The 12,746-nt window shown below is 45.0% G+C and overlaps 1 protein-coding gene across 1 annotated transcript in view; it reads left to right on the top strand.

Annotated features, from left to right (window-relative positions):
* Positions 1-12,746, top strand: part of LOC105988206 (bromodomain-containing protein DDB_G0280777-like) — a 55,314-nt gene extending 42,568 nt beyond the window's left edge. Inside the window, exons 4-6 of the mRNA XM_013019750.1 lie at positions 8,280-8,688; positions 10,828-10,873; positions 12,630-12,746. Of these exons, the coding sequence (XP_012875204.1) occupies positions 8,280-8,688; positions 10,828-10,873; positions 12,630-12,746 (572 nt within the window). The remainder of the gene's footprint in view (positions 1-8,279; positions 8,689-10,827; positions 10,874-12,629) is intronic.

Genomic DNA, 12,746 nt, shown 5'->3' with positions numbered 1-12,746 from the left:
GCTCAAGTGGTAGAGCGCTCGCCTTGAGCTGAAGAGCTGAGGGACAGCGCCCAGGCCCAGAGTTCAAGCCTCACGACGGACAAAAAAAAAATCATTGTTTTCTCTTGTGCCTATCCTGGGGCTTGAACTCAAAACTTTGGCTCTGTCCCTTAGATTTATCACATTAGACTGGTGCTCTACCATTTTAGCCACATCTCCACTTCCAGCCTCTTGCTGGTTTATTGGAGATAAGAGTCTCACTGATATTCCTACCAGGGCTGGCTTCAAATTGCAGTACTGATTTAACTAGGTTTGAGATGGGAACAAAGACTTTCTTTTAAAGAGAGGTGGTGGGTAATCACCTATGTAACTTGTGGGCAGGTATGGGGGACAGAATCTGAAGGAAAGAAAAGAAACAGATGACGTTGTCCAAAAAAAGAAATGTAATCATTACTTGACTTATAAAGTGGTAACCCCTCTATACAACACCTTAATAATAGCAACAAAATTATTTTTTAAGGGGGAGACATGATTATCGTACTCAGAGAACTCTAAGAAAGTTGGGGCAGGACCAGATATCTGGAGTCAATTGCACTTCAAAATAAACAGAAAAAAGCAAGACACTTCAATGGTTTTAACTCTATAAACACCGAGAGACCCTTCAGAATATTATATAAAGATTGACTTTTTCCAGGATTTACGATTAGCGAGGTATTCTGTAAGTTCACCAGCAGGTGGCGCAAATAAACAAGAAATAGATGTTTAGAGCTCAACTTCAGAGAAATTCATCTGAATGGACATCTCTATTTTCTGTTTACCCAAAGTCTTGAAACTGGTAATGATACAGAATTCTTGTGTGGGGGTGGTGTATGATGTACCACAAGGTGGATTTTAAAGAGATAAGAAGTGATACAGCAAGTTGGGGGGGGGAGGGCAAAACCCCCATTCTCCTGATAGTGCAACATCACACCTCCTTATACCTCACATAAAATTTAAACAGAAAATTTTCCAGAGAGAATTTAGGAAACCCTGTGGTTAAAATTTTTCTAGCTTAGCTGGGAAGGTGGCTCAGTGGTGGAGCCTTGCATGCATGAGGCCCTGGGTTCAATTCCTCAGCACCACATAAACAGACAAGGCTGGAAATGGCACTGGGGCTCAAGCAGTAGAGCACTAGCCTTGAGCTGAAGAGCTGAGGGACAGCGCCAGACCCAGAGTTCAGGTACCACGACAGACACACAGACACACACACACACACACACACACACACACACACACAAACAAACACAATTCTAGCCATGAACAAGTGGCTCATACATGGCTTTGGGGGGGTGAGGGTTTTTGTTTTTGTTTATGATTTTTTTGTCATTCCTGGGGCTTGAACTCAGGGCCTGGGGACTATCCCTGAGCTGCTTTTGCTCGAGGCTAGCACTCTACCACTTGAACCACTGCACCAGTTCTGGCCTTTTCTGTTTATGTGGTACTGAGTAATCGATTGCAGAGCTTTATGCATGCTAGGCAAGCACTCTACCACTAAGCCACATTCCCAGCCCCTCATACGTGTAATTCTTGCTACTCAGAAAATTGAGATCTGAGGATCAAAGCCAGCCCAGGCAAGAAAGTACAAGAGATTACTTGTTTTGTTTTAGTTGGTCATGGGGCTTGAACTCAAGACCAGAGCACTGTCCCTGAGCTCTTTTACTCAACGGTAGCACTCCAGCACATTGAGCCACAATACCACTTCCAGCTTGGGGGGGGGGGGAGGGGAAGAGGGAGACATTCATTGGAGATAAGAGTCTCACAGGGACTTTTCAGCCCAGGCTAGCTTTGAACCTTGATCCTCAGATCTCAGCCTCCTGAGTAGCTAGGATAACAGGCATGAGCCACCAGTGCCAGACTAGTCCAAGAGATTATTATCTCCCCTTAAGCACCAAAAAGCCAGATGTGGAGCTGTGGCTCAAATAGTAAAGCACTAGTTTATGTGATACCTTTTTTCCTTCTTTAAAATCAAAATGAATATTTCAAAAATGAAATTAACATAGGTTTATAAGTAGGACCTGCTCACCAGTACAAGTGCTTTCAAGTAAGAATGTACACTTTGGCCTCTTATGCTCAACCTTATGCTTCAGTGGCTGCAGCAATGCAAGGGTTTAAATCACATCTAGTAAAAAAGCATGGAGTGTGGGTTTTTTTTGGGGGGGGTCCAGTTGTGGGGCCTGAACTCTGGGCCTGGGCGCTGTCCCTCAGCTCTTCAGCTCAAGGCCTAGCGCTCTACCACTTGAGCCACAGTGCCACTTCCGGCTTTTTTTCTTTTTTGCTTATGTGATGCTAAGGAATCGAACCCAGGGCCTCATTCATGCAAGGCAAGCGCTCTACCACTGAGCCACCTTCCCAGCCCTGGAGTGTGGCTTTTTAGACAGATAAAGTTGGAGAAACTGATCAAGGATGAAAAGTGAAGCTGGGCACTATTGGCTCATGCAAGAAATCCTAGCTACTCAGGAAGCTGAGATCTGAGGATCAAAGTTTAAAGCCAGACTTGCGGGAAAGTCCCTGTGTGTCTCTTAGCTCCAATGAACCAACTAAAAGCTGAAGTAGCGCTGTGGCTCTATTGGTGGAGTAGTAGCCTTGAGCAAAAAAGCTCAGGGACACTGCCTAGGCCCTGAGTTCCAGCCTCAGACTGGCACCAAAATAAAATAAATAAAAAGTGAGCATGCTGTGGGTGCTGGTGGCTCATGCCTGTAATCCTAGCTACTCAGGAAGCTGAAATCAGAGGACTGAAGTTTGAGGCCAGCTACAGCAAGAAAGTCTGTGAGACTCATCTCCAATGAACCACCAGAAAACTGATTCTATGGCTCAAAGTGGCAGAGCGCTCACCTTGAGCAAAACAGCTCAGGGACAACGCCCTACAACCAAAAAGAAAAAAAAAAGTGAGCATCCTGACTGATAAACACAGCCTCTTATATGCTATGAATGAGACACATTTATATACTCTACTGGGGAGCCAAGAAGAAAGGGCTGGAGCAGGTGAGAATAGCAACTTAGTGCCAAAGTGGTCAGTGATGCCCCAGGCCCAGCTGGCTCTAAGTAGGTAGGAGGTGGCCTCAGATTTGCTGGGTCCTATCTTCTTTCCTTAGTATGTTTTGTTTAGTACTGAACTGATGTGAATGAATGCATTCAGTCTGGGCCTAACCTTAACTCCAACTCCAGCAAACCTAGGCAGTGGCAGCTCTCCATCTTGTCCTCCTTCATGACCTCTTCTATCTGGCTTGGGTGTGCTACCCTCCTCCTCCATTCTCTGCCCACCTCAGGATGAAGCATGGTGAAAGGCACAGCCCAAATGTCACTCTGCTCTAGTAACAGGCAACCTAAAAAGATGCTTTTGCTGAACCTGTAAATTAAAAACACATAAAATCTGGGCACCCAGCCCACACCCTCTTTCCCATCTAATCTTCTTTTATCTAAGCCACTTCCTACAGTGATCACAATCACCTTAGGCTCCAGGAAGAACAAGATTCATCAGTAAGCACCTAGTGACAAAAGGCAAACTGCCCCCACAGAAAGGCAGCGTCATCTTTTTATCACCTTGAAGAGAACAGCCTAAAGCTACAAACCACTTGCCAGATCTCCGGAGTCAAAGACTGAGCTAATAATTAACCATGCCTGTAAAAGTAATGCAAATCAAAGCCAACATTGAGATTCCACCTCTCACAGTTACAATGGCCATTAACAAGAAAACTAACAATAAGGGGCTGGGAAGATGGCTCAGTGGTAGAGCATGTGCCTTGCATGCCTGAGGCTCTGGGTTCAATTCCTCAGCACCACATAAGCAAAATGAAAAAAGCCGGAAGTGACGCTGTGGCTCCAGTGGTAGAGTGCTAACCTTGAGCTGAAGAGGTGAGGGACAGTGCCCAGGCCCAGAGTTTAGGCCACATGAGACCCCCCCCCAAAAAAAAGAAAACTAACAATAATAGATACTGGCAGGGTTGTGGCAAAAAGCTACCCACTACCGGACCCCCCCAAAAAAATAAATAAATCCAGCTGGGCGCCAGTGGATCACACTTGTAATCCTAGTTACTCAGGAGGCTAAGATCTGAGGATCCTGGTTCAAAGCCAGCCTGGGCAGGAAAATCCATGAGACTCATCCTCAATAAACCACCAGAAAACCAGAAGCAGTGCTATGACTCAAGAGGTAGAGCACTCTATTTGAGATGAAGTGCTGAGGGACAGCATCCAGGCCCAGAGTTCAAGCCCCATGACCAACAAAACACACACACACACATCCTAACACAAGCTCCAGCACTAATGAATCTTTTTTTTCTTTTTTGTCAGTCATGGGCTTGAACTCTGGGCCTAGATGCTGTCCCTCAGCTCTTCAGCTCAAGGCTAGTGCTCTACCACTTGAGCCACACCACCACTCCCAGCTTTTTCTGCTTATGTGGTGCTGAGGAATTGAACCCAGGGCCTCATGCATGCAAGGCAAGCGCTCTACTACTGAGCCACCTTCCCAGCCCATTAATTAATCTTATAGACATTACAGTAAGTGAAAAAGGCTAGTAGCCAATAAAAAATCCATGAAATTAGAATAATATGAGGTACTTCGTTTTCAGATTGAGATAATGTTTATAGTGAAGTCCATAGCTGTCTCTATTGGAAATCTACAACCTCAACGGATTTATCTCTTCAGAAAGGTTGCCAAAATAGGTAAAAAGCACCGTGTGTGTGTGTGCGTGCGTGCGTGCGTGCGTGCGTGCGTGCGTGCGTGTGTGTGTGTGTGTGTGTGTGTGTGTGTGTGTGTGTGTGTGTGTGGTAGTGGGGCTTAAACGGCCTGACACCATCCTTTAGCTTTTCCCCCTTCAAAACTGGAGCTCTATCACTTGGGCCCCAGCTACACTTTCTGATTTTTTGTGGTTAACTGGAAATAATAGCCTCACCAATTTCCTTCCCTGGCTGGCTTTGAACCTTGTTCCTCAGATCTCAGCCTCCTGAGTAGCTAGGATTCTAGGCATGAGCCACCAGCGCTCAGCCTCCAAAGGCATCTTACAAGGACAATTTAGGCAGGTGCCTTTACAGGGACTCTCCTGTTACCATACTGATTTTTTTTCCACCAGGGCCATTCTTTGTATGTCCATGTTCACTTATGCTAATAGCACTAGGTTTTCTTTTCTTTTGCCAATCTTGGAGCTTGAACTCAGGGCCTGAGAACTGTCCCTGAGCCTCTCTGTGCTCAAGGCTAGCACTCTACCACTTGAGTTACAGTGCCACTTCTGGCTTTTTTCTGTTTCTGTGGTACTGAGGAATCGAACCCAGGGCTTCACTCATGCTAGGCAAGCATCCTACCACTAAGCCACATTCCTGGCCCTAGGGTTTCTTTTTGTAAACAATCTTTTTGTAAAATTATATTATTTATTTATTATTTACATGGTACCAAGGAATCAAACCCAGGGCCTCATGCATGCTAGGCAAATACTCTACTATGAAGCCACATTCCCAGCCCTAGGGTTTCTTAAATAAATACAGCTTTTCTTGTTTGTATGAGATGCTCACCACAGACTCCCAGATTTCACTCCAGTGTATATATTCACCCAAATGCAGGAGTTCTAAGTCATCCAAGGCCTCCATCACTGTAATTACTAATAAGCTATGTAATTATCAAAAGTTCTGAACATGTTGAGCCCTGGGACCTCACACCTGTAATCCTAGCTACTCGGGAGGCTGAGACCTGAGGAGCCCAGTTCAAATCCAGCACAAACAGGGTTGTTCATGAGACTCTTCTCTGCAATTAACCACCTAAAAGCAAGACAGAAGTGGAGGTGTGATTCAAATGATAGAGCTCCAGCCCTGAGCATAAAAAGCTAAAGGACAGCACCCAAACCCCTAAGGTTCAAACCCCAGTACCAGGTCCTGATTGTGGATCAAATCTGTCTATCTCTGGAAGACCAGAGTTTCCTGGCTTCACTGAAATAATGCTAGTAAATAATAATTCTGGTACCTAGGAGGCCCTTGAATTTGCAAGGCTTGGCTTGCCCTAGTGGTTTTGCATTCAATAGGGGACTCCTGACTCTGGAAGAGTAAGAAGGGGCTCCCAGAGGTAACATGAAGCCTGAGGGTATTTTTTTCAGCTCCCAATGATGTCAGAGCCTCATTGAGTTTGCCTCTTATCTCCCAATCTCATCTGAGTCAGGAACACAGTGCAAAATGCTCTCAGTATGTAACTTGGAAACAACTAGGTAAAAGCCCTGAAGTAGAAAAGCAACTGATCACCCAGGGCTGCCTGAGTGCCTGGCTGCTTCCACCTGTCCACTGCTTGCCCTCAGGACCAGGAGTTCCTGGGCCAGCCTAGCTCATTTCACAGATAACATTCAGGCACAGGCACACTCATCCAGGGTCCCAGCATCCAGCAACCTCAAGTTGGGACCTGTGTTTCCATTGCTGCCTGTCCCTACTGCTGGTCCTTTCCTGCTCCTCACATCACACTGCTCTTTTTTCCTCTTCTCATGGTTCTTTGTTTTCCTTCTGCTGCTCTCTTCCTTGCCTAGAATGCCTGAGGATCCCTTGGCTCAAGGGAAAAGACAAGTGGCTGAGTAAGTTCATGCTGATACCCACATGCTGCAAAATGAAGGGCCTTTCTGTGTCAGAATCACGGTAAAGACCATGGCTGCCCCTCTTGGGGGGAGGGGGAGGCTACAGACTTGCACCTTTATAGACACTGCTAAAAATGTTAGCAAATACATTTTTTAAAGTGACAATAGAGCCGGGCACTGGTGGCTCACACCTGTAATCCTAGCTACTCAGGAGACTGAGATGTAATGATTTTTTTTTCTTTTTTGTCGGTCATGGGGCTTGAACTCTGGGCCTGGGCGCTGTCCCTCAGCTCTTCAGCTCAAAGCAAGCGCTCTACCACTTGAGCTACAGTGCCACTTCCAGTTTTCTAGTCGTTTATTGGAGATAGGAGTCTCACAGTCTTTCCTGCTTGGACTGGCTTTGAACCGAGATCCTCATATCTCAGCTCCTGAGTAGCTAGGATTACAGGCGTGAGCCACCGGCGCCTGGCTAGGATTATATTTCAAAGCCAGTCTGGGAAGGAAAGTCCTTGAGCCTCTTATCCCCACTTACCTAGCAAAAAAGTCAGAATTGCAGCTGTGGATCAAGTGGTAAAGCACTAGCCTTGGGCAAAAAAGCTTAGAGACATTGCCTAGGCCCTGAGTTTAAGCCTCTGGACTGCAGGCATACATGCATGCACACGCACGCGTGCACACACACACACACACATACATACACACAATAAACATGAAAGCAGTTGTGAGAAAATTTGGGGGAAGAAGGCAAACAGCGGGAAGTAAGAAGGAGGCAGGAGAGAATGATGGACAGGTGAATAAGGTCAATGTATATAATATAGAAATATGATAATACCGTAACAAACCCATTTTTGTACAATTAGTACAAAAATAAATGCTTTCTGAATATTAATTCATTTATCTATACTACAACAGGAAAAGTGCCCCCAATCTTATGTGCAATAAGCCCTAGGTGGAGTTTTACATTTGCACTCTGGTTGGAATCCATTACACAATGTTTGTAATGTTCAGATGTCAGCAGGGTCTCATAGAGTCTGGCAGAGCCCTTGTCATTAGCCAGAATGTTGCCCAAACCCAGTTCCAAGGTCCTGTTCCTTTGCTTTTTGGGATCTTAGACATGATGATCACCTCATTCGCAACTTTGGCTAATATATAGGTTGGGGAATAGGGATAGTGAGGTCATGAGAGGTTCTTACAATCTTCACAGGAAGGGCCTAGGGGTGCAAATGTGGTCTTGACCCTCCCCCGGTCTATATCACCACTAGGAGTAATCAGCTAATATCCAAAGTAGATTAACTTGGCACTTGCTCCAGAGAGAACTCTTGCAGCTTTACTTTATTCTCTTTTTTTCCCCATAAATCTACACTTTGCAACTTTGCTTCCCCCATGCCCTGCGGTTGGGCTATGCCCCATCACTACATATATACACACCTATGTATATGTATGTATACACACAAATATGTATGTATACATGTCTGTGTGCATGCATGTATGTATACATACATACACTTTACAGCACTGTTATTGGCTATAAGCGGAAAACCAAAAGTAGTGTCCTCCAAAGCAGGGGAATCCAGAGAAAGGCGGGGAAAGCGGGGAGGGGGGGCGGGGGGAGAAATGTTGGGGGCGTTGCATTGCGCAGCTTCTAGGTAACCAGGGGGTGGCCTCTAGATTTGGACTATCTGCGCTCATTCGCTTCCCCAACTCAACTCTCAAACCCTTTCGCAGATTTCCACCCCTGTGATTCCCCAATGACTCCACCTACCCGGATCGAGATGGAGATGGGAAGGATGGCCGCTCCTGAGCAAGGTGCAGCCGCTTCAGTGAGAGGTGGCCAAGTGCTTGAAGAAGCACTAGGCCTCGTGGAGGCGGGCCAGCACCTGAGTGGTGAAGAGCTAGTTCAGGATGGTGATATGAACGCTCTTGAAGGCTTGGCGGTGGAGAGTGATAGCCTTGATGACATAGACCAGAACGGTGAGCAGGACCAGGCAGAGCTTGTCCTCATGGGTGCTGGGGCCGCTCCACATCAACGAAGGCGACGACGAGGACAACAAATACAGTTCCAGTTCACCCAGGGGCAGGTAGACGAGCTCGAAACTGTTTTCCAAGAAACTCGGTACCCAGATCTGCTCACACGGTAAGAGGCTTGCACTGGAGACACCTGATCTTCAAGGCTTTGGGACCATTTCCTAACACCTTTTCTGTACCGGCCTCTCCTACCTATCTTGACCCACCCAAATCACTGTTATATTCACCTGCCCCGCTGCTGCGAGTTAAGAGCCAGCCTTAGGAGGTCAAGGTTGATATTTTCCGCCAACAATTAATTACTCCAATCCAGTCTGGAAACTGGTCGCTCAAAGCCACTTTTTGTTTCTTTTTTGAATTATGGTGAGACCAGATACAAAGTAGTGTGGACTATCTCAACCTCTCTAAAGACTTTAGAAATACCACAAGGGTAATTATTTTCATGTTAGTTTCACACCTTTCCCGATGTTTCTTGACCTTGTGGAACTGAAACACTTTGCAACAAAGGATTCCCCAATTTTAGCCTCCAGGCGTGTCCGCCCCACCCCCACCATTCTGTCATTTCCTTCTCTGAAATGGACCACTCTACTATTTTAGATAAGGAAAACCACACCGTGTTTGTGCTTTTGTGACCCTTTAACTGCTTTTAGCACAATGGCCTCAGAAGTCATCCATGTTATTAAAGACTGCATGGCATTCCATTATCTGGATACCAAAACTGCTTGAGCTTTGGGATGTGGACCTCCCTCAGGGTTGCTTTTTGCATACAAATTTTTGTGACCATCCACTGTGAATGGGAGTAGAAAAATATCTCTTCAAGGCTGACTTATTTATTTTAAATTATTTTTTGTTATCTTTAAATCGTTGGACAAAGGGGTTTCAGGTCAATTTACCCATGTAAATGTTCATAATCTCACTTGTTCAATTGAAACCCCTTTGTACAGTACTTAAAACAGAAAAAAATATGAATACAATGCATCATTTTTCTTTTCTAATTTTTTAGTATCTTTAAGTGATTCTACAAAGACATTTCAATTCAACATATCAGTTTATGAGTACACAAATCTTGAACCTGCCATTCATTATTTTGGGGGTCTAATGTAAACAGCAATACTTGCTGGAAGTAAAGGCTGTGAAAGAGGTTGGCAATCACAGGAAGACAGACTGTATTAAGCTATATTGTTTATAGAAAAGTACAATTCATTATTCATTCGTTTATTTACTTATTATTTTTATCAGCCATGGGGCTTGAACTCTGGGCTTGGGAGCTGTCCTTGAGCTCTTCAGTGCAAGGCAAGCATTCTACCACGTGAGCCACAGTGCAACTTCCGGTTTTCTGGTGGTTACAAGCGTGAGTCACCAGCGCCCGCTTATTGAACTATGGTTTTGATTTGTATTTTCCTAGTGATGTTGAGCATCTGTTTATGTGATTGGTAGTTATTTCTGTATTTTCTTTGGGAAACTTCTATTTAAGTTCTTTTCCCATGTTTGACTCTGGTTGGGGTATTTTTGAATACTAGATTGTCAGAATTCTTTCTAGAATTCCTTTTCAAGCAGATGACTTGCAAATACTGCATTCCATTTTGCGGTTCCTTTTCATTCTATTGCATCCTCTAGTTCAAGAAGTTACTTTTGATATAGTCCAGTTTATCTATTTCACCTTTTCCACTGTGCTGCTGGATTGCCTTTGTTTTTTTTGTTGTTGTTGTTGTTTTTTGGGTCCGGTCGTGGGGCCTGAACTCTGGGCCTGGGTGCTGGCCCTCAGCTCTTCAGCTCAAGGCTAGCGCTCTACCACTTGAGCCACAGCGCCACTTCTGGCTTTTTTCTTATGTGGTGCTGAGGAATCGAACCCAGGGCCTCATGCATGCAAGGCAAGCGCTCTACCACTGAGCCACCTTCCCAGCCCTGGATTGCCTTTGTAAATAAGATTTTATGGGAATCAGGGTCAGGAGAATGAGGTACCATCATGCATTGCCATATTTGAAATTTATGTAATTTGTTCATCATACACTTTTCCATGTTCTCATTTTTAATACAATGCATTAAAACTATTGGCTGTTGCTCTGTCAACCTCATTTGATTTTGTGATGTAACATAAACATTGCTAAAGCTAGGCTTTTCTGAGAATTAGTTAGGCATACTTGAGTGGTTGTGAGGAAGCATGGTAATTCTGAAATGAGCACAGAGCATATACACCATTTTGCATGTTCTGCAAAGTCCTGAATATTGACCTTTCATGTTCTCTCCACAGGAGGGTGCTTGCAAGAGGCATGAATGTGCCTGAAGAAAAAGTGCAGGTGAGTAAATCTGAAGAAGACACTTGGCAGGTAGTCAATCTGTGTATGACCTGCTCCATTACTTGGACAGTTGTGTCCTGGTTGGGCACTGTCTCTGATGTCTTTTGCTCAAGGCTAGCACTCTACCATGTGAGCCACAGCTCTGCTTCTGGCTTTTTTTTTGCTGATTAATTGGAGAGAAGAATCTTACAGACATTACTGTCTGAGCTAGCTTTGAACCAAACTGTGTACTACTTGAGCTATCTTTGAACCGAACCAAGATCCATAGATCTCAGCTTCCTAAGTAGCTAGAATTACAAGCGTGAAGCACCAAGCCCAGCTTGTGGGTGTTTTTAAGTTAGTATTCTTTATTGGGGGGGGGTCAGGTCATGGGGCCTGAACTCTGGGCATGGGCTCTGTCCCTCAGCTCTTCAGCTCAAGGCTAGCACTCTACCACTTGAGCCACAGCACCACTTCCGGCTTTTTTCTTTTTGCTTATGTGGTGTTGAGGAATCGAACCCAGGGCCTCTGGCATGCAAGGCATGCGTTCTACCACTGAGCCACCTTCCCAGCCCCAGAAGTATGTATTCTTAACTTGTTCCAGTATGTCAAAGTTGTGTCCAGGACTCCCTGCCAGACGTACTTCTAATTCTCAAGATATTTCAGAAGACCAAAGATGACTTAAGCCCTCCTATTCATTACTGACTTGACCCTGAAAATGGGCTTTGTACTTAGGCAGCTATTTTCCTCCATATGACTTTAGGGGCCAAGTGTTATCATTTCCAGCATTCCAATGGGAATGAGGTGAAAGCCTTTCTAATGAGTAGGAGATACTGGACAGCTGAAGGTCAGCAGACCTTTATTATGTTTTGGGGAACAACTCATAACCAAGATCTACACCCAAAAACTGGAAGAAACTATGACAGAACATTCAAAGTAGGTACAGAGAGACTAAGGACTGAGCCTGTTCCAAAACTTGGCATATAGTTGGTGTTCAGCATGAGCATGCTGAGGAACAGGATTGGTGTTATATTGCCTTCTACTTATTGTTGTTGGTAGTGCTAGGAATTTACCCAAGGCCACCCCCCCCCCATATTTTGGTCATGTGCTTGACCACTGGTCAATCTCTATAGCCTCCACAAGGATTTCAACAATAATAAAAAATAGATTTGACTATGCCATTTATTATGCCCATGGTATTTAAAGTTGCATGATGTGCTCTTTCACAGTTCATGGAGGAGAAAAAAAAGTGGTTAACATATTAAAATAATTCTTTTGGGGGGCTGGGAAGTTGGCTCAGTGGTAGAGTGCTTGCCTTGCATGCCTGAGGCCCTGGGTTCGATTCCTCAACACCACATAAGCAAAAAGAAAAAAGCCAGAAGTGGCACTGTGGCTCAAGTGGTAGAGCACTAGCCTTGAGCTGAAGAGCTGAGGGAGAGCGCCCAGGCCCAGAGTTCAGGCCCCACAACCGGACCAAAAAAAATAATAATAATAATTCTTTTGGGCCAGACACTGGTCGCTCATGCCTGTAATCTTAGCTACTCAGGAGGCTTAGATCTGTGGATCGTGGTTCAAAGCCAGCCTGGGCAGAAAAAGCCGTGAAACTCTTATCTCCAATAAACCACCAGAAAAACGGAAGTGGTGCTGTGGCTCAAGTTGTAGGCTGCTAGCCTTGAGCAGAAGAGCTGAGGGACAGCACTCAGGTCCAGAGTTCAAACCCCATGACTGACAATAATAATAATAATAATAATAGTTCTTTTGGGTCCTCTGATTTCAGAGCTGGTTCAACAATAGAAGAGCCAAATATAGGCGAGCCCAGAGAGTGGAAATGCTGCGACATCAACCTCAGGGAGCTGAAGATTTTATTTCCATGACAGAAGTGCAAGAGCCCTAA

This window comes from Dipodomys ordii, unplaced genomic scaffold, assembly GCF_000151885.1.
Source record: "Dipodomys ordii isolate 6190 unplaced genomic scaffold, Dord_2.0 Scaffold47, whole genome shotgun sequence".
NCBI classification, from domain to species: Eukaryota; Metazoa; Chordata; class Mammalia; order Rodentia; family Heteromyidae; genus Dipodomys; species Dipodomys ordii.
Note: the sequence above shows the minus strand (reverse complement) of the source record. Positions and strands in the feature narration are given on the sequence as shown.